Source organism: Phaenicophaeus curvirostris, chromosome 14, assembly GCF_032191515.1.
Source record: "Phaenicophaeus curvirostris isolate KB17595 chromosome 14, BPBGC_Pcur_1.0, whole genome shotgun sequence".
Lineage (NCBI taxonomy): Eukaryota > Metazoa > Chordata > Aves > Cuculiformes > Cuculidae > Phaenicophaeus > Phaenicophaeus curvirostris.
The window spans coordinates 9471980-9495738 of NC_091405.1; the positions used below are offsets into that span (position 1 = coordinate 9471980).

General features: G+C 38.5%; 1 protein-coding gene across 1 annotated transcript in view; it reads right to left on the reverse strand.

Annotated features, from left to right (window-relative positions):
* USP10 (ubiquitin specific peptidase 10) overlaps nt 1-23759 on the reverse strand; it is a 48412-nt gene extending 24653 nt beyond the window's left edge. The window contains exons 1-3 of the mRNA XM_069868849.1: nt 23608-23759; nt 6100-6168; nt 3186-3231 (exon numbers count right to left, since the gene is read on the reverse strand). Of these exons, the coding sequence (XP_069724950.1) occupies nt 3186-3231; nt 6100-6168; nt 23608-23628 (136 nt within the window). The 5' untranslated portion in view covers nt 23629-23759. The remainder of the gene's footprint in view (nt 1-3185; nt 3232-6099; nt 6169-23607) is intronic.

A 23759-nucleotide genomic window follows, 5' to 3' on the forward strand; every position in this document is an offset into this window, starting at 1 on the left:
GCCACAAGCACTCACTAAAACTGAGGTGGGTTTGGTGCTTTGCTTTGTTCTGTTTGTTGTTTCGTTTTGGTTTTTTTTAAACACAACAAAAAGCAGGCAACAGTTCCTAAGGAAAAAGCATTATTGGCACACGTAAGGAAATAATCTTATGGAAAGATAGACTCTAGGAGAGAATATGTTGAGAGTTATGTATCAAAATAACTGTTTCGAAACTCTCCAAATACTTTCTAGAAAATTCAGCTGACAAAAACTTTTGTTTTAAAACAAAATGTGAAAGCAGACTCTACACTCGACATGTGTTGAGGTCTGACTTTCACATGCAATACCAACATGCTATGAATTAATGAATACATATAACACAGATGTTAATAGTTTTTCTACTTTGATCTATTAACCTAAATGAGAAGTAAACATATTTTGCATCGATTTTGACCTTGCTGATTTTGATTTGATTTCTCTACATCATGTTAACGCTTACCCGAATTTCAAATTTTCTATACCTCTCCCTAATATCTATGAGAAAGCATTTCATAACACCATGCCAATCGATCCACCGCTCACCAGCTCCTTCTGCAATCACTGACTGGCTACCACCAATCAGAAAAGACAGGAAATGTTCCTTTTAAAAATATGGGCATCCTAGAGGCAGGGAGGTGGAAAAGTGCTGCCTGATATCCAGAGGAGGGAAGGGCTGGGAGATCTAGGGCATCTCCCTAACAACTCAGCACAAATCCTGCTTATGGAACAAGTTGTTAGTTCAAGCATGAACCAGGAGCTAGTTCTTTATCCTTAGTTCCAACAGTAAAAAGCACAAGCAACAACTGCTAACACCTAATATTCCTCAAACCACAATAAGAATTAATTACTGAGCACATTTCAAATCCCTACAAGTTCAAAATAATCTGTGACTTTTGCTTCTTTTCTGAAATCCTGATTAAAAAAATAATAATTGCTTTGAAACAAAGAATGTGCTCTCCCCACAGCCTAATGGGAAAGTTCCCCTCCCTCCTGCAACTCCTCTGCTGCTCCTATGCTCTCCACTTCCAGCACTTCTGTTACCAAAAGCTAATCTAGGGGAAAAAAAAAAAAAAAAGAAAGAAAAAAAACCCCAACCCATATATATAAATAAAAAGAAAAAAACAGGGGGTTTTGCCAGTTTAGTGCAAATGGGGAGCAGAAAACAAAACCTATTCGTTACAGTTATGGCACAATCGTGATTTAGCCGGAGGTGCAACATCACTGTAAATAGGCTCAAGTCTGGACAAGACCATAGCTGATATTCCAGCATTTAGTTACAGGTGAGAAATTAAACTTTACACCTTACAGTAGGATTAGAATAATGAACAGCAGTAGCTACTGCATAGTTAGCCTATGGAAAGACTGGCAGAAGCTCATTTGCCACAAGATTGCGTCAAGTTTGTTTGAAAAAAAAAGAGGTAACTTTTTCTATTTGTTTTGACTTTCCACTTTGCTTCTGGGCATCTTTGTTTCAATCTAGTTCACAATGCTATTTCTGAATGGACTGAAACAGATACATCTGTCACGAACAACATGACACATATTGAAAAAAGTACCAACAGATGCTCCAAGGATAAAGTCTACGTACAATGACAAAAGCAGTGAACACAGAGCACTAATTAGTCTGAAGAGACTTCTACATATTAGAGCCTCAGCTGTTATTTGATTATTCCTAGTATTAACAGGTTATCTAATTCCACAATAAAGTTAAATACTGAAAAGTAAGCATAGAAAAAAATTAGACTACAGGGAGCAACAATGCAGTCAGTGTATATCATCTTCTTATAATTATAAATATACTGCATAAGTATAGCATTCTATTTTAGTTTCCACAGCTTCTTATGCAGCCATCACAGTGATGATAACGCATGCACGGTACAGTGCAAGCTTGTTAAAGACATTTTTGAGATAAAACCTAATTTGCTGTCATTACCTAGTCCCAGGGCTGGGAGGGGTTCTCTCAGGGTCTAGGAATGACCTGAAAAACATTTTTACAAACCAACTTTCTGTATGGCTTGTGAACATTAAAATCTCAGTCTTAAAGAACAGAACTGAACTCCCTAGTCAAAGCAATATATGACTGGAAGCCCCTGTCATCAATAACAGACAATTTATATCACACAGTTTTTTACTGAACTTTTCGAACTCCTATTTAACACTACTCAGGGTCCTAAAACTTGTCTTATACTAAATACAGCTTGAATGGGACCTGTCGTCCTTCTTTATGAGTGGCTACTTTATTTACCTTTAAATGCAAGGCTAAGCATTAATGATCAGGTGTTCTTAAATGATAATGTCCAGTCAGACACTTGCATTATTTTCAAGGAGATATAGATGTCATTTCTATCATTCTTGTATACATCTGGGTAAGTCTCAGCTTCCTCGTTCTCCCCTGGTTCGGGGAAAAAAAAAAAAAAATCCAAACACTACCTACTGCTCAAAATACTATGAAAGTTCAGTTTGAACTGTACAGAGTGATGATCTCTTGGAAACTCCTACTTAACTGTCAGCTTGGTGTAACTATGAAGTAAGGGCAGGTTTTAAAGTGCACAAGTTGAGTCAGAAGACGTATGACTATCACCACATTAAAACAGGAGCTCTTCAATGCTTTTTTACATCTAGAGTCATACCTTCACTAAAAGAAAGAAAGAAGCAGTGGGATTTTCTAGAGAAACAGCTGTGCCAGACAGCAATAAGAGTCAAAGGGAACACTGAACAGAACGTTGCTTGCAGAGCTCTCTTCAGGTTTCAACTGCTAGAAAATATTCCTGCCACAGCTCTTACAGGAAGGCCAGCTAAACACCACACTAGTTTACTCATTTCTTCAGTACAAGTCCTCTAGCAAACTTCAGTCACCTCACATTTTCACAGCTACACCCCACAGTATTTCAGCAAGACATAAGGTCGTGTGGTGGCACAGTCAAGGAGGAGCAAGCATGTCCATCCTAGTTAGCTGAAGTTCAATGCAGTGCTTTCAAATACTCTCATGGATCTCATTCAGTAAACATGTTTAAAAAATCAACCTGCCAAATGTATATATAGATACCTACTGAATGAGTTCTAAAGACTTATATTTAAAGAAAGGTTGCAGTAAATCTAGTAGAGGTGTCACAATCTTTAAGTTTAAAAAAAAAAAAAAGTTGATTTCTTACCAGCATGAAACTTACCTGTGGACTTAATACCACATGAAACTGTTTCATTGTATGGGGGGAGCTGTACAAAAAAGAAATTAAACTTATTTAAAGACAAAGCAATTCTATTTCATTTGAAACATTTGAATCCTTTAAATAAAACATCATTATTGAAGTTTGATTTTGTGAGAGTATGTCTTGAACTCATGCTTCTGTATTTATCTAATCCCACACTGCAGCTTCGAGTGTCCTTGCAGATTACCACAATTACTGAAAGACACTTGGTTACACACCACAGGCTGATGAACTTCTCAAGCAATTCACCTCATAGCATTAAGATTCTCCTTCATCAACAGTAACTCACCACTATTTTAAAATGAGGAACATATCCTTTTTAGAAAAAAACTGAAGACAGAAGAAGCTACTTGTGAAAGGATTAAAGTTCTGCACAGACAATAGTCACACACATGTATTTTGAATCTCAGTCTGGCTCAGCTATAGTATTGCCCTTGAAATATTTGAGCTAAGGTGTTTCCTTAATCATAATTACTAAAACCAAACATTTTTTTTATCATCAGCCTAAGCATTATGTAACCACACCATATAGTTTCTATCCAGGTTGTGTGTATATATAATACATTGGCATCATTTTATGGACTCAGTGGTTGATGGTAACCACAGGTGGGCAATTCCTAATCCCCCACTGCCTGCTCCTAAACTGCCCTTGCAGCTAAAAGCCTCCTCTCCTGTGCTTGAAGGAGCTGGGAGCCATTGCTGCACTGCAGCCCAGCAGCTTCCTGGAGAACAGCTGAACTGTTTCTGCAGTGGGAAATAAAACTTTCAGAGTATACTGCATTTTTATAATGCTATTGTAGTTATAATGGTGTAACAAATACCAAAGACTTCACCACTGAAGTCCTAAGTTCTCTAAAACTACAGGTACTTTTACACATTGCCTTCTTAAAGCACCATAGACAACAGTGCACTGGAAGAGGCAAGAAAAGTATTCCCAAAATCCCATTAGAAAAAAGTGTGCAAAAAATACAGACACTGTAAAATCCATTCATAACCCATAATATATATTAATACACCGACTTTCCAGGTAAAATATAAGAATCAATGGGTCCGAAAGAGGCTCCAAGCTGTTACATACCCATAGTCCATATAAAAATTATATTGAATCTGTGTTTAATATTATAGTTAGACCTCAAAACATTGCTCTAAAGTCTACAGTAAGCAGTTTACAATAAAACTTATAATTCTGCGTCTTCTCCAGTTCTAAGGGCTTAAGAAAATACAAAGTAAAAAAAATAAAATAAAAAAATAAAGTAGTCCACATATTAGTCCCCTACAGATCTGGTTAATCAACAGCAGCTTTGCGAAGCAGGTATTTCTGAGTTGCCCTGTTTCATATAACTAGGTCATCCGAATCATCTCAGTCAAAAGGCATCTCATAGAACATGTATTAAAAATCCCATGCAGAAAGGGACATTCTAGATAACTTTTAATTAGTCCCTTGCTTCAGTCCATCCTTCAGTCTGTAGGGTAAGGGATATCAGGACATCAGCATCAATGGATGCTGGGACTCCTAGAACCGGCACTGCCCCCAACAGAATGTATGTCAAACACCACTGCGGTTTTATAACCTCTGTCTTGTCCTTCTGGAATTTCTCCCTACTTTTTTCAGACCACTTTTCTCTGAAATATCTGCACAGTGTAAAACTAATAAGCACAGTTTTTTATTTCATAATCCAGATAATTAAAACATTGAACTGAATCAGATCAAGGACAAGCTTAAGGAACACTGCTCCACACAGTTTCTTATTTTGATAGATAAGCAGTAATTGGTACACATGAGACAGTTATGAAGTCTTACTAAGACTTATGAAGCAAGACCGGTCCAAATATTGTAGGCTCTTGACTCCTTAACACACTTTAGGCAAACAGCTTTGTAGAAGTCAAGGTATGACATTTTCATTCCATAATGTAAAAGCTCAAACAGTTAGAACATTGGACGGTTAGGGTGAAACCATATAGGATTCAAACATTACACTGGTGAGAAAACAGCAATATAGTCAGAAGAAACATGCGTATCAGGAAGATGTATTCTGTATTGCTTCCCACCTACCACAAGATACAAAGCCACACCTAAAGGAAGCAGAAGCTGTCTTTTTCTTCCTAAACTCCCCCAATCCACCCCATTCCCTTCATGCACTTCATTACTTAGTGATATATTATATTAATCATACTTGGAATATTAAGCTATGGGAAACACAGTCAGATTTGTACAATGTAACAAAAGGATTTCATCATCTACAGCTGAAGTATTCATTGCCTTTACGTTGAGTGGGAGAATGGAAGCATGACTGAAATGTCTGAATGAAAATATTTGGAGAAAAAACATGGGAGTTCACCTGGAGAAAAATTATGTTTCAAGTCTGGAGATAAGAACAACGCCATAATAATCTTCCCATAAAGGAAAACAGTTTATTGACCAATTTCTCAGTCCTTACACACAGCCTTGCCTACAAGTATAGCTTTGATGGTTAGCAGTGCTCCACCTGTCAAAAAATATTAAGAATCCCTGTGCTTCAAAAGGCTCTCAAGATTCAGAAGCCCATCTTTCTTACAAGCAAGAACACTGCTAAAGAAGTTTCAAAGCTGAGGTAACAGGGCTGGATAACTCCTTTTCAACATCCTATCACTGCAATGTCAGCTATTCCAGCTCTGAAAGATGACAAGCAGAAGGTGGAATAATTAATTTCTTATGTCTAAAAATTTACTTAACATCCACATACATGGAAAGAAGACTCCTGTTCAATATCTTCAGTCTGTAAATTAGCAAGCTAAGAAAATGACAAAAAATAATTGTATTGTTATAGTTCAAATACACACCAAGAGATATAGCTTTAAAACATTACTTCTAGAAGAGGTTTAAAGTAGATCTTACCTCAACAGAGCACCGCGGAGTCACAAAGAACTGATTAAATTCATCAGGGCTGAACTCCCCAAAAATATACTAAAAATAAAAAGAGAAAGATCTCTGTTAAAGACAGATTTATATTCAATACAATTAACAAATTCATGGTAAAATTTATTAAGACATTTGCATTCAAAAAGACCTGTGTGTTGGGAGCCAGAAAGTCAACTCTTTGCATCCTAACTCTCATTGCTTCTCAAGTCTTCATCAAAGTACTTTAGGCTCTAAAACTGTATACATTCTCCTTCAAATTTCCACTAAAGGTAACCACAGCACTAACTGAAGCTCGTCCCACAGCCAGTTTTAAACCAACATGTAGGGTGAGAAGTTGCATCAGTTCATACAAGCCCTAGACACAATCTGGTTTACCTTCTAAAACACATACCCAACTTTCTTCATGACAGAAAGAACAAGAATTTCTGAGTAAAAGAATGCTACTTTTGAGTTAAGAAACACAAGACAAAAGCAAAACAAAATACTATCTTAATGGAACTGGTTTGCTATATAATAATGCAGTAACATATGGAAATGCTGTTTCCACGCAACTGTTTCTTCCCAATTTTAAACTGAACATTAAAAATGTACCAACTTCAAACACCAGAAGTAATCCTAGTCAGATTACAGAGCAAAAACCCCATCCCATTTGGGCCTGAAGAAACCAGAATTTTATATGATTTTAAGGCTTTACTTAACAATGCTTTATACCTGCAAACAGAGGGGAAAACAGTTACAAGTCCCCTGCACAATAGAACGAGAAAAATACTGTTTAAAAATAAACTTATTAGGCCATATGACTGATGACATTAAACCTATCCAACTTACCCAACCCTTCCTGTCTTCTGCCACTGAAATCAGCCTTGTCTCTCAAGAAACAGATTTCTGAAGCTGCACACACAGCACACTCCAGTTGCACAACAGAATTTTCTACCCTTTTTTAGACACAACTACATGCTGAAGTGAAAAAGAACCAGGCTATCGCATCACTCGGTAAAATGATCTCTACAAATAGGATGCAGAGGAGTGGAAAGCCATTGCATTGCAAGCAACTCAAAACACAACATCAGTTCCCTGTCTGCTGTCCATCCATCCTACATCCCAATGAATCAGTGTGGCTGCTGCTGTACAAACGATCTCTGCATAAGAACCTACTTATTTTGGCTGTGAAACAACTTCAGAGAGACAAGACCCTAGTACTTACTCTGAATTGTTAACTCAAATTTAAAAGGTTTTTCTGCATCTGAAATGCCTAAGTAGTAATTTTTTAAGCAAGAGAGCACCAGGATTTAAAAAAAAAAAGCAATACACCCTATCAAGAAATACCTAAGCAATATGAACTTTTGGAGTCCTAGCTTGTACACTCTAAATTATTTCACATAATTTCAAGAGCCTGTTAGCTCCTTTTTTCAAACTGACAAATAAAATCAAACACTTGGAACAGTCAAACAGAAGTTTAATTGAATTATTTATCCAACTCCTGCACAAGCTGCCCACAATGAGCATTAGTTTACCCCACATTCCACAAACTGCACTTAAAACACAGCAGAGATACACACTAGTGTGTATTAAAACTTTGCCAAAGCAGTTTCAGACTATTTCAATTCCAATTTCAATATTTTTGTGTGTGCATTTGCATAAGAAACAGACAAACCAATTAGGACTACATCAAATTGATTCTTTTAAATGTGAAACTCGAATCTGCCCTACAGTGTGTGTATCTCTCAACCTGTGTGTACTTCACAGCACTTCGAAGTCTCCATCACAAGCGATGGATTGGGACTTCACCACACAGGCTCCAAGGAAAGAGTGGGTTTCAGACACAGATTCCTTACAGACAGTTCTAACGCAATTTGCTGAGAGGCAAGATGCTTGTAGGACCAACCATTACTGACTTATCAGTGAATCAAAAGCCTCTTATCTTACAGTAACCACAACTGTTCAGTTACCTGAGCCAAGGATTAGCACAATTGCTACAAAAATGCATATGAACAGACAGCTGAATTGTTAGCAAAATCCATGCCTATAGCCATCAATAATACATAAGCTAATGTATGGCAATATAAAACCCCAAAATACTAAAAAATATCACCAGTGAAAAGTTGAAGCTTAATTACATACACAAATTTGGTCTTAAGGCAGAAAAAAATAAGCTTTCTCCAAGCAAAAACACTGTTCAGCTTTCAATTACATATATAAAAAATTAGGTTTCATTTATATACTGAGACAAATGAGCATCTGCTTGAAAAGCTTGCTAAACAACAGTAAACACTCTAAGCACTAAGTCACAAGGTAGAGCAATAACGATGCTTAGAAGAGAGTTGAGCCTCACACTAGCACTGGATTTGGAACAAAAACTCTAAGAGAATAGGGGGGGAAGTTCTGCAAATTATTGACTGTGGACTTTCTTTTAAAGATACATAATCCCCAAGAGGCTTAATTCAGAGTCAAATCCTATCTCCTCCTCAAATCATCTCTGCAACCTACAGAGAAGCTTTCTGTTATGGCTCTTGGAAAGGAATCCTCTCTCAGTTTTTCAGGAGCACATATTTCACAATGTATTTCTCCTGCTACTCCCCAGATTATTTAACTCTTCAGAGCAACCACTAACCTTGTACTAAGTGTATTCAACGGCCCCCAAGATACCTCAATCTGGTGAGCTTGATTTTTACCGTAAATTAAGAGCAGTGTCAAAATAGTATCGTAAAAATTTCAAGCATCTTCCACTTGCAGCTGTGGAAGAAATAGAAAGATGGAAAGTAACAGCCTCCTCTGGGGGGAAGCAGAGGTGCGGGGTGTGGAAAGGACAAGGCTTTGTGGAATTCTTGGGGGCAGGGAAGGAGGAAACCCTAACTCTATCTTTCCACGTTTTTGTTAAGTTTCCAAACGTCTCCTTTAAAACAGAAAAAGCAAAACAGAAACCCCAAAACACACTAATAGATCTATTCCATTTTGCCATGACAATAACCCAGTTTGACAGTTTACCAGAGATCTACAATACATTATTAAACATATTAAAATTAACAAGATTTTAAGCAATGTTAGTAAACTTATAGCAACATAACAAAATGCCCTTGTTGCAGTGCATGATCAGAAATAAATGTTTTTTCCATCTAGTATCTTCTATGCTAAGGTTTAACAACCATTTGCTTTAAAAAGAAAATTATTCACAAGAGTTGTTTCCACCTTTTGTTTTTTAAAAAACTGGTTTCAAGATACCGAAGTTCTGAACTTCTGGGAGTTTGCAAATGTGAATGCTTTCTCACAGATGCCCACATCCATGAGATCAATGATGAAAATAGAATTAAACACTGCTTGAATAAACCTTAAGAATGAGGCAGCATTAGGCAGGATGGTATACACCACACCCCAAATCTCTTCTTTCAAATACTGACGACAGCAACAACAACTAGCATAGAAACTTAAAAAAAAAAAAAAAAATTGATGCAGTATTAAATACACTTTGTGCAAATGGTCCTCTTTTAACATGAAGCTACTGGTGGCACGGGTCCTACAGTTTTTGACTAAACTTTGTCATCAGTACTTCAGATTTATTTGTCTTATTTCCACCTATGAAGATTTTGCAGTATATATCACATTTGCAATGTATTTTTTCTACGAGTTGAGAATATTGAATGAATGAGACTATTGAAGCTGGTACAGTAGAAGGACTTCCAGCTTGCGTTTCCAGAACTCACTAGTGTGCTGGTGTCACCAATTTCAGTGTCCAGTCTGACATGCTGTAAGGAATCAAATTTCCCTGTGTTGAATATCTATTTCCCAACATTAGTTCTCATTAACAAAATACTCATGTTAAATGTCTCTCTCAGAGCAACATTCCAAACCCTCCTGCTTACCAGTCACCAGTTTTTCCAGATGCAACAAAACTGGAATCGGTTTCCAAGTTAATCTCTATAATATGATTACAACCGGTATAACATACACCTTCAATACAGCAGATTCTGCACCACTTCGAAAAAACATTTCATCACTGATATCACCTTTAGACATCCTCAAGATAGTAACTGCATCTAGATTACAACACAAATTACACAAAACCAATTAACTTGGTTATTAACCAATTAACCAAATAAATCTACATAAGAAAATCTGTTTTCTAGCACACAGAAATGAAAGTAAGAATACTTTCATATTTGTACAATAACTCTGATTACCATAAGTGGCAGACAAAAACAGCAGACAGAACTAATTCCAAAAAGGGGGAAAAAGAAGTTCTCCAAAGACCCCAAGGGACTAAAATGTGCCTGAGTTGCAAGCTCGCCCCATGTCGCCTGTTTATTGCTGTGCTCTCCTTAATCACTCAAAAATAAAAAATGAATGCTAATGTTACCCTGTTGCCTGTAATGAAATCTCCCCTGGTATTCCAGTCTAGCAACATGAATGCTTTCCTGGAGGACTACAAGGAGGAGGACGTGTTACACAGCTGCTTGTCCTAGAAAAATGGGCAGAAATAGCACTGCTGATGCATCATCATCTTGGCATCACCTGCACTACAAGAAAGCTAGGAAAATGAAGTGTCAACTTTTGCTTTCAAGTAGCATCAACGTGGCTTTCATCTAATAACCAACAGCTCAGATCTTCCAGTCAAATTAGTTTAAGCTGCAAATACTCCCACTCCAACTGTTTTTCCACTAACAAGTTAAAAATACAGCTTTTACTTATTGGTGGCAAAGAATAATTCAACTGTATCTATGCAGAAGGCCTAACAAATCAAAACTAGTTCACATATAAACCGAAATGATGAAATGGCTTATCTGTACCACCAGCTACACAATCTTGCTCACTGTCTTTACTCTTAAAGCTATCAGGACAGGCTGGAGTAGAGGAAGAAAATGAACAACTCAGAAGTCCATTTTCTGGCAATGAAAAAAGGAGACACATGTATGACAGCACTTGGGTTTTATTAGCACAGAAAACGCTCTTACATTAGTCATTCCAGCAGCAAATAAGGTATTTCTCCCTCATCTTTTACTTTTCTCTCATTTTGTCAAGGTACGTCAATAATTTTTTTTTTCAGGAACGTGTAGGGGAAGACAACCTTCCCTCAGTTCTCCTTCCTCTAGAGCCAAAATCCATCAGGTCTTAGTACACAAATAATTACTTTATTTCATACTACTAGTTTTTCTAAACTTCAAAACTGCAAGAAAATTTGTTGATAAAATGCTTATTAGAAATGCAGACAAAATTGTAATACTGAAAAACATGAAGTTTTTTTTTACTTTTAGGCTCTGAATTTGCAAAGAACAACCCATAACCAGGTGCAATGAAAACCACTTGCCGTATTTTTATAGCTGTAGCATAGCCCAAATAGCAGTATTTTAGGCAAACCGATTTCTGAAACAATCCCATGCCAATCTAGCCTCTTTATGGAAAAATAAAGTTCTTTTTTATAAATAAAAATACATGGAAATGAAGCTGAATTTTAAGGTGGAGCAGTTGTGTATTAAAGCTTTTAACAGCTGAAAATGCAACGAATCATGAACTAAATCTTAGTACAGCTTACAGTCCTGTATCATCAGCCTGCAGCTCAAAGCTAGAACATTAACAAATCTACATAGTGCCTAGAGAAAGATCAGAGCTAGGTAAATGTAGGTCAACTAAGCCCATGAGTCAATGCAACTCTGCCTGCCTACCACTTAAGCAATCAAAGGCTCAAAAATATAGTGCATGACTTTATCTTCCCTTTTTTTTTTCCTAATTCAGGGTTTCTTGAATGCTATTACAGAATACTTAACAGCTGAAGAAAGTTAGGCATTTTTCACACATTTTACATGAATTAATCTGAGGGGAATTTATTCCACTATGACAAAATTTCTGGTCGGAGGGAAAAACAGATCACTGGCTACTACAAAAGCACAAGTTGTTGAAATCTCAGTTGTGGCCACAGCATTCCTGGAAGGACTGGTTTAACAAACGCATGGCCCCTAGAGCCTGACACTACGATGGGGCACAACATGGATCAGAACAGTTGATCCCAGAGTCTGTAATTCAAACATTCACAAAAGCAGAACAGGTTTAGCACTAGTTTTCATCAACTACATAACATATGTGAAATAAGGTAACACACCAATCAATAACCATACAAAAAACTGCCAAAACAGAACAAATTTCTTACACCCAAACAAATTCTGTTTATGTACTCCATTCTACAACCAAAAATAAGGTGCTTGTTGTCATTCTTACATTTCAAACAAACAGCAGCTGCCACAAAGTGCAACCAGCCCAAGGAAGCCGTCTATAAAGTGCTGATTGCAGTCAGTAGGGGAGGAAAAAAGAGAGTGGAAGAATAAAACCCAGCCTATCATCTTACACTGACACCACTGCATGTATGAATGAGTTTTCAGAGTCTGAAAACACCAGCTTCAGGCTGGCCACTCGTAACACTTACTTACCTCAAGCTCTGTCTGCAATGAACTAGTTAGTGAATCTAATATGCAAACTGTAAACTCTTCCTATAATGAAGAACAAAAATAATTAGGACCAGAATTATTCTGATTTACTATAGCATGATAAGCACTGAGAGGAGAGAAGTTGGAACATGAAGTTACTCCAGAACACCAGCCAGTTTAACTAGTATTTTATTATAGGCGGGGCAGGCAAAACAATCTCTTCCTATTTTTATGTAATATTTCCCAGCAGAAAAAACTTGGCGTTAGCCATTTTTCTTCCTGTCAGACTATAATCATTAAAGCTGCAACCTTTTGTGCCAGCTACCTACAGCAAACAAACTTTAAAGAACAGTAGTAAAGTCAGTTCTGCATCTGCGGAACGCTGCTTTGGCCATGTTAAATATCAAATTGTCTTTGAACACTTCACAGCAGTCCATACAAATTCCAGACATGCTGTATAAATCAGCATTTTTGAGGTTTAGAACATCCTTATTTAGCAGGTATTCTAGAAACTAATATTTTGAAGGACTGTTTTCTATGAGCTTCTCAATTCCTCCAGGTGGAAGAACAGCATAAGCACTATCTTTTCTACCAACCACATAATTTGTGGTATCAAGGAGCCAGTACATTCCTACCCTAGCAAGGCAGGATGCTCTGAGCTACTAGAACAAAGGCTTTCTCTGTAATGGCTTCCAGCTAGCAAGCTTCAGAGGTGCTTGGCTGCGCCCCAGTAAAGGAAAGCCTTTCTACTCCTGTGCTTAGTATACCTGCATTTACCTCATAGGTAACTTTTATCCACCAAATCCTTAAGTTAAAGAAGTAAACCTAATACATCCAGACTTGGACAAGTTTATTAAAAAGAAAAAAGAAAGGTAGAGCTCTGGAGAAAAAAAGTGCAACAAGACCCTGAGTTTTAAAAAATTAAACAATTTTGGCTAGGTTTTTAAGTGGTTCAAGAAGGGGATTACAATAGGTTGGATCAGGACAAAGATAAGGAACAAGAGTTAGATGAAGAGATGACACAGAATCTGAAGTTATTGACAGAGATAGCACAGGATAAAAAGAGAAATGGGAAGAACTGGTCTGTGCCTGTCAGACCACTCTCCTCTCCAAAAGCTGAATTATCAATCAAAACTGGAATTGCATAATCCTTCTACTGTTGTCAGAAGTCTCTAATTCAGTTGCAGCAGTATGTATCTCAGCTCCTTTAATAATGCTCCCTCTCTTGTGAATTGCTCCATGCACTTGAACAGCAGATGCCCTCTCCACGTACATAAAGGTGCTAACCTTGCAGACACAGCCTGAGATTCAGGATGGCACCCTGTTATTTAAGATAAGGAAATCAAGACTAAAAATTATGCTTCTAAAATCAAATAATCAAAAGCAAAGCTGCACAAAAATTAAGACTGCTTGTACCTTCATTTGATTATCACTTGTTTGTGTACACTTATTATACTCTTTATTTATTTCCACTATTCACATCTTTGCAGAGGACTAAGACCTCACAATCTCATGCTGGGGGATGATACCACCCTGGTTAGTAAGTAGACTGTTGTTGTTTGCTAAGCAAGCTGAAAAATACATTGGAAGAAAAAGAAAAGCTGGATAAGAATGGATAGCATCTGGATAACTGTAGCTAAATATTGTAGAAAAACTAAAATCTATCCCTATCAGCAACAGGGCTAGACAAGTCACCCACACAATGCTTTTCACAAGCAATTACTCAGGGCAGGATTTAAGATGGCTAAGATTAGATGAGGTAAAAATTAGCTATGTGAACTCCATCCTGACAAGGAATACAGACTAGCACCTCCAGAAGGCAGCTGAGCCCAACCATCCAGGGCTGATATGCCTCTTCTGAAAGCGTAACTCTGCATCTGAACCCTTAATTTTGGAACTGCTGAATGGTCAGAACTACAGATGAGTGAGATTTAATCTCGGAAGTTTGGTATTAATCTAACTGGGGTCTAAAGACCTACCAAAACTACACCAGCCACCAAGAATGAAAAAAAAGATAGTGTAAAAGCTAATGATAGCCAGAGCTTGTACAGAGGTAACCACTCTGGCAATGCACCAAACATTTAACAGTGACAGCAGGAGAAAACACTAGCTGATTATTCAACACAAGCACCACCTGCTCCATTCACTGAAGCCACATTTGTTACTTTTTACTCTTGCTGGATTCACAATTCTACCTTTTCGCCTGCATCAGTTCTGGCACACACTGAACTAATCAGCAAAGTGATTATATTCAAACTGAGAGAAAAGATTATTTTGCTTGTTTGTTTTCAGTGGTGGAGTTGTCATTGCACTGGGAGGAGCATTCAGAGAGTGTAAAAAGCCAGCGTAAAGCAAAAGATGCAAGTGGCCAGGAGCAAGGAAGAAGGAGAATTTTCCTGTTGCAAGTTGTGACCTACCAAAAATGGGCTATAATCTCATAAAGAAACAGCCAAAACTAAACCAGAAGACCTGCAAAACCCCACAATGATTGGTAAACAACTCAAGGAGATCACAGAAACAAAACAAATACCACCACATAATAAAGTCTCCCATATCAAACTGTGCGACAGCTGAAGTTTGAGAGTAGTTCTACAGGGGTTCTTCCTCTATTTTCTCTCTTCAGGAATCCAAGCCCCTTGTAATACCTCACTACATGACAGATGTTTATGCTGTACATACCCCAGCAGACAGAAACTGAGGACACCCTCTATTGGTTTGATCCTCAGTATATGCAGCCATCCATCTCCTCTACTAGCCTGACATGTGAGAAGTGGCAAGTGGAAATTTGAGAGGACCTGGCACTGCCCATGACAGCAACTCTGTATCTTTAAGTGCTTTGCAAGTTAAAATGAAATTTGGGACATCACACACATGCCACCTCCTCCCGAGAGTCTGAGATCTTAAGTATCTCAATGTAATTTTACGTAGATGCAAGATAGCTGTTAAAACAAATGCACAGGTTAATACACTGCTGCAACTAAAACACAGTATGCGTATTAACCCCCCATATATTTCAATGGCAGCATTAAAAACTGGGTATGAATATGGCAGTACACCTACTCTATGATAATAACACTGTCCACTAAGAGGATTTTTTTTTTTTTGGTAGCTCATTTTGAAAGAATAACACTGACAGCGCTGCTACTTCATGTAGTAGATCTCCTTATATGAGATCTTCTGTCAGCATTGAGATTTCTTTTCCACATATGAAAGAACAAAATGCAAAACAACGCTCAAGATATTTCCCAACACATTTACAACACTGAAGATACTGAAACTCCCTTGCTTTCTGAGGGGGAAAAAGGGACCAAACCAGAGAATACTCTAACATATCGATAAATCCCACAACACCATGAGATCAGACTGCACTGCTGATAGCTCAGGTACCCTCTCCCAAGCACAAAGGAGTAGGAGTTACCACTTCCTTGGCCTGCAGATCCAGTCTCCTACAAGAAGGATATTGATACACAGAGCAGACAACACCACACAGGCACCAGCTCTTCAGCTGACTCACTGCAGGGCAGAGACAGAAGCAGCTGCTGCCTGCAGTGTCCCTGCTCACACTCCTCACCTCGATGAACAGCTTCCATCTTCTCCCTCACCCTTCTGCAGTACAAAGGAGCCAGAGCACTTTAGGGGATCCGATGTAAATACTTAGCAAACTGCCATCTAATCACCAGTGCTGACAAGGTTAAGCAACAACAATGAAACCACATCCTTACATTACAGTCTGGGTATTTTGAATTTAGAATACTCTCTACTTTCAAATAACACAAATTTGAGCAGCTTTTGAAAGAACATGCTTCTCGTGTGGCTGTACATTGCCTCCTCTGGTCCCAAATCCAATTAAAAAAATCTTATAAATCATGAAAACATTTGGTAAACACGATAAGTCACTCAGTATCATTCAAAAAGGCTGTTTTGCAAGTAAGACAGAAAATACAAACTGAACTAAGTTTCAAATTAGTGACTTCTGCCATTATTGAATACTGTAACCTCTACCTCTGATTGCTACTCAGTGAACACCCTGGATGTACTGGACACTTATATTTGGAGCTGACCTTCAAAAATAATCTAATGAACAGCTGTACACTAATTACTAGAACTTTTTCTTTTTAAGCTGTCATAGAATAAATATATTTGAAGAACAAACACATAAAACTTGGTATACAAACCAAGCAGCTATAAAATTACCTTATTCCTTAGTTCAGCCCTAAGACTTTTGGCTTGAAAAAAACCGTGAAGAATTCTGACTAACTATAAAGTCATACTTCCATGAAAATACTGCACATGCTACACAGCTCAGCACACAATCAAGCACTGCTTCTGGGAATGAGAGATCCCTCTAGCCCACTGTGACTTGTGATCATGGTACCATTACTGCTAGCAGCTGCACAAAGCAAAGGGGAAAAAATGTGTTCACTACAGCCCTGACGCATCGTTCCAAGAGTGAACATTGATGAGAACTCGGGAAAGCACTATTTTAAGGATGCAATTACAGCAAAGCAGAAAACCATAATGGCCTTTATGTGACCATCATTAGTACTAAATGTAATACAGGTCCATTCCTCATCCTCCCCAGTTAAGGAAATGCAGTCTTTGGCCACATCTGAAACACCGCATTCCAGCCTCTGGTATTTACAGTTGTTTTGACTCGCAGCAACAAGAGTGACTACTACAATTCAGTGTTGTGCACTTGAACAAAGGTAAAGTTCAAAAGGCTGACAATGCAAACCTGCTGGCATGAGCACACTCAACAGCATTATTTCTTCTGCTCTGAAAGCTGATTACTCCTTCTGCTGCATTTACATTTTTCTGTTGCTTGGAATGCCAGGATGATAATTTCAAGAAATGAGTATTGGGAATTGCCTAAATAAGTTGCCTTTGGCTTTTCTCCAACTTTGTATCAATTAACTACAGTGCTCCACAGAAATCTTCAAACACTGGCAGCTTTGGTTTTGTACCCCAAAAAGAGCAAAGGATCAGAAAGTGAAGTTTACTATGCTTTAAGCATATTATAGCACTATTTCTTACTTTCTTTGGTAGCAGCTAGCTATTATTAGAGAGCGTATGATATAATGGATAGACTGAAATTGAGTGGAACTCAAGAGAACTTGATTATTCTTGAAATTCAGCTGCAACTTGTGCTGACAGTTACTTTTTCTCCCTGCTTTATTTCCCTCTCCTTTTATCATACCTACTCATATTTAAAATTACAAGACCATCCAATATTATGTACTGGCATAGCATCATTTTTAACCAAATACCCTCCTAAATAGCATCACCCAAACCCATTATTTGAATATAATTAATGTAATTGCCTGTTGCTACAATTAAACTAAGTGACTGAACTTTTTCCATCCCCCTCTCCATCCATGATTGCACAACTGAATTAAGGAGATTATCAATATCTTGCCTCTTATCTCTCCCTTTTGCCTGTCAGAGTAATTTCTTTAACTCCCACCTCGTAAAGGTGGTTAGCTTTGAATTCATTTCCCTCTTTAAATCATACATGCAGCCTGCTCAAATGAGAGCCACGTGCAACAGGAACTCTGCTTCACCAGACAACCAGGAGTGAGAATAGCTGTGGTTTCATACCATGCACAGCATCCGAAGTCTTGATATGTTCACAGAATTAAAGGCAGCACATCTAAAGTCCCTCTTGTCATACGATACCTCATAATCACATATGCATTCTAGGAGTTTTCTATGCTTTTAAATCGTGATCTTCAGACAATTAAAAACACATATGTATGGGTTTGCAATACAGGCTAAAATGCAAATCATATGCACGTTCCCGCTGAGATAGGTACGTGCACATGGCAAAGCTGTTAATTACGCATGAAAATGAGAAGGCTGGCTTGACACTAAGAATCACTACTGGTAACATGTTGCTACAGTATCTACAAAAGAATCCCACTCAACAAGACAAAATAGTTTCAAGACAAAAGCCTCTCTTCTTTAAATGAATGATATACAACTTCTGTAGCTTAAGTTACACTGGTAAATCCATTGGCAGCCTGCAACATTCATGGGGAAAAATGAGGCAGGAACCTGTGAATCACTACAGCAGGCTCTAAACGTTGTATGAAAAAACATGACTGTTGCACCAAGGGAATACAGCCCTCCTATTTCTGCTAGTCTGTTCAGTTTGATTCAAACAGAACAGAGAGAAGTCTTTCATACGTAGAATTCTTTGAAGAAAACCTACTTTCCTGTATGTTTTTTTAAAAGCATCTTCTCACACACCTTTTAGATGTATGTATGACTTCACAGTTTCTTACAGATAGGGCATATTTCTCTTCCACCTCAAAGCCAAACATAAGTCAGGGGGGTTACCTTTTTAGCAATGTAAAAAAATGTACAGAACTCTTGAGTGATTTTCTAATTTGTGTTAACATTACATCCAATGGAAGCTGATCCATATTCCCTTCTTCCCTACTATAATTTCAAAGCAAATAACATAAAATACTTCTTTAAAAACTCCCATACACAACACAAATGCACATACAACATAAGCAGCAAAATTCCAGAAAGCACTTCTGCAAGACTTCTTCAGTTTGTATGGCACTAATATTTGTGATCACAGGATCTCAAAAGGCCTTTTTAATTTTACATTAAACACATGCTTTCAACAAGGTGTATAATTTAAAAAACCCTTATACAAATACTTTGTTAGGGCTACTGCAATTTAGGGTATCTCCTGCCCAACCACAGGTGAAGAAAAACAGACCTCGTAGCACACACCAAAGATCAATAAATATTACGCTGTCAAACAAGGAGGAAAAGTTCTTGCATTTAAAAGATCAAGAACATCTGCAATTAAAGTGTTATTAGAGTCAAATACAAAAAAGACTAATATACTTCAAAGTTTTAGTCTATTAGAGTCTTAATGAATATATCAACATAAGTGCTAATCTAACAAAATCCTTTAATGTGTTTTAAAAATAATCAATATGGCACCATTAAGACTATGTGGTTCAGGTATTCAAACACATACCTTACAATTTCATAAAATAAACGTAGAGTTTAGAATCCCATTTTTAATCAGACTACACCACTATGGGGTGTCCGTGTGTGTATATACATACACACACAACCACAGAGACACACGTACACATTTTTTCACCATGAAGTATAAGCCTTTGTTCCATAATCCCCAGTTGTATGTTTAATGATCACACATAAAACACTTCCATCAAAAAGAAAAACCGCAGTTCTAGCATGTTTAATTCTTTGGAAATGAACATCTACATTGCTGAAATGGCATTAGAGTGACAAATGACTATAATCCAATGGCCCAAGGCCAGCAACTTCTATTACAACAGATTTGGCTGTTTTGTACGACACAGCATGTTGCATGTATATCACTACACAGAAATCAGACTGCTTAGTTTACCTATAAACAAAACCCCACTTAACTTTCCAAGTATTTTAACAACTACATGAATGGAAAAAGCAGTGTGTCTAAGCAACTACCTATAAAAATTTGGATTACCTAACAGGTAAATGGCTGCATCATTCTAAAATGTCTCTGAATCGGTGCTATAGTCTAAACTGCACAGAATAAATAGCAGTGATTCACAATAACTGTGGGGTTTATTCCATCATTTGCATGCTGCTATAGAGTTCCAAATTTAAGTTCTATGTCAGTTTTCCTGTCCTTCTTTCTTAAGTTAATCAACCCACATTCACCCACTGTACCACTGCACGGATTCACCATTCACATTTTAGAAGACAAATGATATCTCCTGGCTACCTAAACTCACAGCTTCAGCTGCAGCCTAAATTCTCAAGACCATGGAAACCTAGAACTATCACTCACTCCATTAGCAAAAGCTCTAGTCTAAAGACCAACTCAGCCCCTTTTGATCAATGAAAGTGGGACAAAATAGCCACTCATAGACAACTTTCATCATGTGTGCAGGGTGCCCCTCATAGTTTTCAGCAAATTTCAGGAACCTGACAGACAGAATCCACACTGCGCTCTTGCCTAACTCTTCTTTCTGCCTGTAAGCACACTGTAACATCAGACATCTGCATGGATGCAAGCAAGCTAGCACGAGAAATTCATTCACCAATGTAACATTTTTTTAAGATTATTTTTGAGACAGATCAATTTCCTAATCAAGGTCACCAACAAAGACCAGGCAATAAACTGCAAAGACTGCACAGAACAAATGCCAACAGACTGCTGCTTTTTTCCCCTTTCAGAAACAGCACTGGCTTAAGGTAACATCAAACTACACTCTGCCAAGGAGCAACACTCCAAGCCAGCCATAAAAGAGGCAGTTTGCAGTGCAGTATTTCAGGGAGTCGGATTGCATGCCATGTTCCCAGTTCCAGTTATTCTGGTTGCCAGGCCAGACACGGGCTTGGGTGAGGATGAGCAGCTTATGAGCTTGTTCAGCTTTTCCTGAACGCTAACTCTACTGGTTTTCACTTCAGCTGGGGTTTTGGGAAATACAGTACATATTTAAAATGGCACCGAGTTAATTTGACACCACAGTAATGGTGAAAGAACAAAATAAGCATAAATAATTCATTCTGCTATGGTATCCTTTCTTCTGCTTTACTTGTTTTCACAAGATTTATAAATGATGCGTTTGTATTAATACTTTACATGAAAAACAATATGAGAAGTGGATAAATCAACTGTTTATACAGTTCCTACTCTTTCCAAACAGGGAAATAGTTTTTAACATGTCTGAGTTTTTTTGAAGAAGATTTCCAGATGACCTTGATGGCAAACTATTTTAACTATACCCAATGCTAAATCAGTTCAACATCTGTAGCGTCATGCAGTAATACAACAGGTTTACTTCTAGTTCACCTTAATAAAAAAAAATCTTACAGGATTTGAATATACTCAGAACATGCCCAGAAAACTGACAGCAACTCTTAAATATTTAATGAAGGGATTATGAAATAATGACATGGAATTCAGAGGTACCAACAACCAGCAGTATCTAAACTGTGGTACCATATATTCACGTGCTTATTGACTAGCTGGCTATTAAAAGAGCATGAATTTCTTGAAGACTTTTTTCCCCCCACTGTGTAACAACAAAAAAAAAAAGTTTCAATCACGGTACCTTCAAATTACAGTCACACTGAAAATCTAAAATCTAAGAACTTTGGCCTAGGACTCTGCATTATGACACAATCATAGTGACTAAATAACATTGTTTAGCATTCCGCTCAGAACAGACAACTTTTATCAAATCTCTGATTTTTCTACTGATCTGCAATGCCTCCATCCGAAAAAAAAAATTAAACTACAACTCTGAACTTATTTTCAAGTTCTCCATCAAATAAAAATAAAAAATCCCAAATCAGTTACCTTACTTCGGCATTATAGTACTGTATTGCTCTAGAATATGTATTCACATAAATCCCAGACATCATTTAAATAAACTGTTTACATTAGGGGGAAAAAAAAACCCAGAAAACACAAAAATGGTCTGTGTTTAATTATATGAACAAAGCATTAACTGAAAGATGTCCTAGAGATTTGCTTCCAAATTCTATACACATTTATGCAGTAATTCTCACGAGACCTAAATATCTCCCTTTATCTATAAAGGGGGTGATTTAAAATAGTTTATGTGCAAGTTACCGTTAAGGATGAATTTACAGTCTAGTTCTAATTACAGCTATGTAGTGCTTCATATTAAATCATCAGCTGAACTTTTTTGTTTGTTTGTTTCAAACTACACCAACTTCACAGACACTAAAATGCCCTTCAATCTCCTAAATCAAGAAAGAAGCTGAAACGTAAAACCCAGTCTTACCACACAGACCACATGTACTGCTGTCTAGTACTGAGGGGAGGATAAAGCAATGAGTAGAACAGCTTGCGAGTTAGACTCTGAATCTTTTTCATACACTGCATTCTTACTATTACTCATTAGTGAATTAAAAACAACGTCCAAAACCAAGTGAGCTTCCTCCACTTTAAAAGGAAAGTTAGAAGATACAAAATTTTAAAACAATTTCAAATTCTGAACAAACTCCAGAAACTGCAAGCTCCCTCAGAGCATCCACGATAAAAAAAACTGCCTCCCTTTTTGTCTCAAACATAAACAAATCAAGCCAGATAAGAAATATAATGAGTTTTCATTGATTACAAGCTTTTTGTTACAGAAAAATCATTGTCAGTGCCCCTAATGCACAACTTTATTACATGTGTTAAGTGCCCTTCAGAAAAATATGCAGAATTCAGAATAAAGCATCACCTCACTTAAAACATATTTTGCAAAACATTTTCCCACTACATGGATGATTTAGTTAAGAAACCGTGTCATTTAACATGATCAAAGTTTCCTAAGCGCTATTATTTGCTAAAACCAGAGTCGTATGAAGTTCTGCAAATAAACACCTCAGCGCCTCACAGACAGCGCCTGATGGCTTCGCTTTAAAGCTTTTTGGGGGGATAAAAACCTTAGAGGAAGGAAATAGCGAAGCTCGCCCATTCAATCACTCGCTCGAAGCACGCACTAGGACGGAGCAGCCATCGAGCTTTCACCTCCCAGGGAAAAACCACCACGACAGCAGATTATTTTTTTTTCTCCCCGCTCCTTGCACAAACCTTCCGACTGCTTTAGTAGGTGGGAGACGAGGAATCCGCATCCCGACGCCGAGAGCCTTGCAACACTCAGCCCTTTGCACCCCGGCGCGTTGGGGCGGGGGGGGAGTGAGGGGGGGGGGGGGGGCCAGGGATTAGTTTACAAATCTCCTTATTCCCTTTCTCATTACAGATTCGCTTCTGCCTTTCCCCACCTCGAGCTCGGGCTACCAAACCTCTCCCACCCATCCCCGCGCTCCCAGGGGGGCCCCGAAAAGCGCGATTCCCCCCGCGGAGGCCGGTCCTTCCCGCGGTGACAGCGGGAACGAGCCCGGCCCGGCGGGCAGCGCGGGAGCCGCCGCCCCGAGCGATTCAATGAGGCTGCAGAATCACCCCGGGCCTACTCGCGCCCGCCACGCTCCCCGCGCCGGGCCCTCCCGCCGCTCCCGGCGCCCTCGGGCGGCCCCCTCCGCGCCCCGAGCCGCCGGCGCGGGGTGCGGGCGGTACCTGGGCGCTGTTCACAGCCATGGCGCCCCGCGTCCCTGGGGAGCTCGGCGTCTCCCGCGCGCCTCACGCCGCTGCCCCCGCCGCCGCCATCTTCTCTCTCGCACGCACCAGCCGGGCGGGCGGGCGGGGCGCACGGCGCATGCGCGCGGCGC